Source organism: Fukomys damarensis, unplaced genomic scaffold, assembly GCF_012274545.1.
Source record: "Fukomys damarensis isolate Sample0158 unplaced genomic scaffold, DMR_v1.0_HiC HiC_scaffold_27, whole genome shotgun sequence".
Lineage (NCBI taxonomy): Eukaryota > Metazoa > Chordata > Mammalia > Rodentia > Bathyergidae > Fukomys > Fukomys damarensis.
The window spans coordinates 538956-540021 of NW_022900939.1; the positions used below are offsets into that span (position 1 = coordinate 538956).

The following is a 1066-nucleotide window of genomic DNA, read 5'->3' on the forward strand; positions in this document are numbered from 1 at the left end:
CTCTCACTATGTAGTCGAGACTGACCTGGAACTCACTGTGTAGCCCAGGCTGGTCTCGAACTCACAGCGCTCCTCCTGCCTCAGCCTCCCAGGTGCTGGGATTACAGGGGTGCGCCACCACGCCCGGCTAGTCTTCTTATGTGTTCTTTAAAGCCTTTTGTTGTCGGAAACTTGGAAGATCACCAAAAAGCCGGAGAATTTTCTGGACATCGCCTGCACCACAGGACAGTGTGATTGCCCTTTGCTGCACACCTAGTTAGCCTTTTCATCGGTGTGGAGCGCCAGTTGTGGGGGCCACACCAGCAGTGGCCCAGGTCTCCCCTTGTCTTCGGTATTCTCAAAGTGAGTTGAGGCAGGAGGGGATTCAGAGCAATCGCACCCTCTGCGCAGGAGACAGCTTAGCAGGCGCCCCTGAAAGGCTGAGATCGCCTTAGTTTATCTTGGCAGCTCTTTCACAAATTGTCCCTGTGGTGTGTTTCGCGGTAAATCATTTCTGAGACCAAGAAGCTTCGAAAAACATTCAAAGGGTGCCTTTTGCAGAGAAGAGCCAGGAGGACTTCCTTGGCATCAGTCCAGATCACCTGACCGATAGGGACATGAGAAGAGAGCCTGACTTTGCTTCCAGAGCTTTCCTGGGTGCCGCAGGATCACTGCAAACGGGGAAATCACAAGAGGAAAAGTATTTCATTGTCAGCATTTGACTTTGCAGGACAGGGGTGAAAATCTACGCGATGTCCCTGTTTTTGTTTTCCAGGACACGATATATAGCAGCATTTTCTGCAGCTTATACTAACTTGCCACGAGACCTTGGGCTTCGAGGGCTGCAGAGGATGACGAGAAATGGACGCCCGTCCTCCACTCCTAACTTTCCTTCCTTCCTTTCTCCTCCCACCTGTACACAGCAAGGCAATGGCTGAAACCTGATATACATTTTCATCTCAATAAACTATCAGCAAATACTCTGCGAAGCTCCTGTTTGTTCTCCCGGGAACCTGCAGGCTTTAGAGGCCTCTGCACACCAGATCCTTCATGAAAGACCCGCTGCATGGAGGATGAGGATCCTCAA

General features: G+C 51.2%; 1 protein-coding gene across 1 annotated transcript in view; it reads left to right on the plus strand.

The window, feature by feature from the left end:
- LOC104868294 (mammaglobin-A-like) overlaps window positions 1-948 on the plus strand; it is a 3393-nt gene extending 2445 nt beyond the window's left edge. Inside the window, exon 3 of the mRNA XM_010633006.2 lies at window positions 755-948. Coding sequence (XP_010631308.1) covers window positions 755-793 — 39 coding nt within the window. The 3' untranslated portion in view covers window positions 794-948. The remainder of the gene's footprint in view (window positions 1-754) is intronic.
- Window positions 949-1066: the final 118 nt, after the last annotated feature.